This window comes from Otolemur garnettii, unplaced genomic scaffold, assembly GCF_000181295.1.
Source record: "Otolemur garnettii isolate 467f Iridium unplaced genomic scaffold, OtoGar3 scaffold00263, whole genome shotgun sequence".
Classification (NCBI taxonomy): Eukaryota; Metazoa; Chordata; class Mammalia; order Primates; family Galagidae; genus Otolemur; species Otolemur garnettii.
Genome location: NW_003852658.1, coordinates 23,032 through 24,373, shown reverse-complemented (window position 1 = coordinate 24,373; position 1,342 = coordinate 23,032). Strand labels below are relative to the sequence as shown.

The window sequence follows — 1,342 nt, the reverse complement described above, 5'->3', positions numbered from 1 at the left end:
AGCACCAGCATAAAACAGGGTCAAGCCATGGTGGAGGGTGGAGGAAGCCTCAGGACTGGGAAGGGGCTTTCACCTATAGACAGATAGGTGGAGGGTGTCTGTTGGATTGAGTGAGCCAGGCCTGAATGACTGCAGAGAGCCACAGTGGGCAGGACATGCTGCCCTTTCCCTGGCAAGGCTCAGCTCTCTTCTCAATGTTGAACAAATATATTTTTAAAGTATCTGGTTCAAGATATCAGAAAATTATGACCTTCAGGCTCCTTACTCCCTGGAAGGACATGGGAGTTGGGATACCTAGGTTTGAGGTCCTGGTCCTTTGCTACCTTTTCTGGCCTATGTTTTCTAAGCCATAAAATGGAGATGACCTCTTCTTGTACACTGATGCTGAGGGTGGACTCAAGTGACATGTATGGCCCACACAGGATACCAGCTCCCAGGCCTGATGGGGTGGGGTGCTGGGCCCTGATCCTGCCAAGCACACAGGGAGCCAGTGACCCAGGTTTGGCTTATCTGGGAAAAGGGGTGGAGGTGTTCTGAGACAGTGCCCCAAAGGTGAGTGTTACCTGGTCTCTCTGCAGCTGGCCCAGGCTCATGGACGTGTGTTCACCGTGTGGGTAGGCCTGACACCTGTCGTGGTGCTGAGCGGCTTCCAGGCGGTGAAGGAAGCATTGGTCTCCAACTCAGAGCAGCTGTCTGGCAGGCCCCTCACCCCACTCTTCAGGGACCTGTTTGGAGAAAGAGGCAGGGCTGCACTTCCTGTTGGGGATGGGGCGGCTGCTGGCTGCTGCACTCAGGGAGTAGTGCAGGCCAGCACTGTTAACAAAGAGGGCACTTCTGAGAGGATCAATGTCCCTGTGGTGTGAAAAGAAACCAGCTCTCGAGGTCAAAAGACCCAGATTCGCATCTCAGTTCAGTTCAGCCCTTTGCTACCTGTGTGATCTTGGGCAAGTCAGCCCCACTCTGCCCTCAGTGTTCTTGTGTGTCCGATGCAGATAATCACTGCTCTGATGTCCTAAGGGCATGGGGGAGACCTAGAGGCCGAAACACCAGGGAGTGCCCCGTACAGTGCCTGGCTCAGCAAATGCCCCGTTCCTCCCCCTTCTTTATCTCCTCCTCCATTTTCTGTGGGGACTGTTAAAGTCAAAACCACGTTGGTGGACTGGGACAGGGCACAGCTGAGCCCACCTGAGGCTCCCTGACCACCCTCACTCACCTGTCAGAGCACCAACCCAGGGTGAGCTGGGAAAGTCATTTGGGAGGGTGGGTCTGCCCTCTAGGCCTGGACAAGAGCCAAGTGGTCTTGGCCTGGGAGGCTGGGAGAGGCTGGTGACTGTCCACCCCA

At 55.4% G+C, this 1,342-nt stretch overlaps 1 protein-coding gene across 1 annotated transcript in view; it reads left to right on the top strand.

Moving 5' to 3' along the window:
* LOC100949535 (cytochrome P450 2W1-like) overlaps positions 1-1,342 on the top strand; it is an 11,447-nt gene that overhangs the window by 2,109 nt on the left and 7,996 nt on the right. Inside the window, exon 2 of the mRNA XM_012813403.1 lies at positions 579-857. Within this exon, the coding sequence (XP_012668857.1) occupies positions 579-857 (279 nt within the window). The remainder of the gene's footprint in view (positions 1-578; positions 858-1,342) is intronic.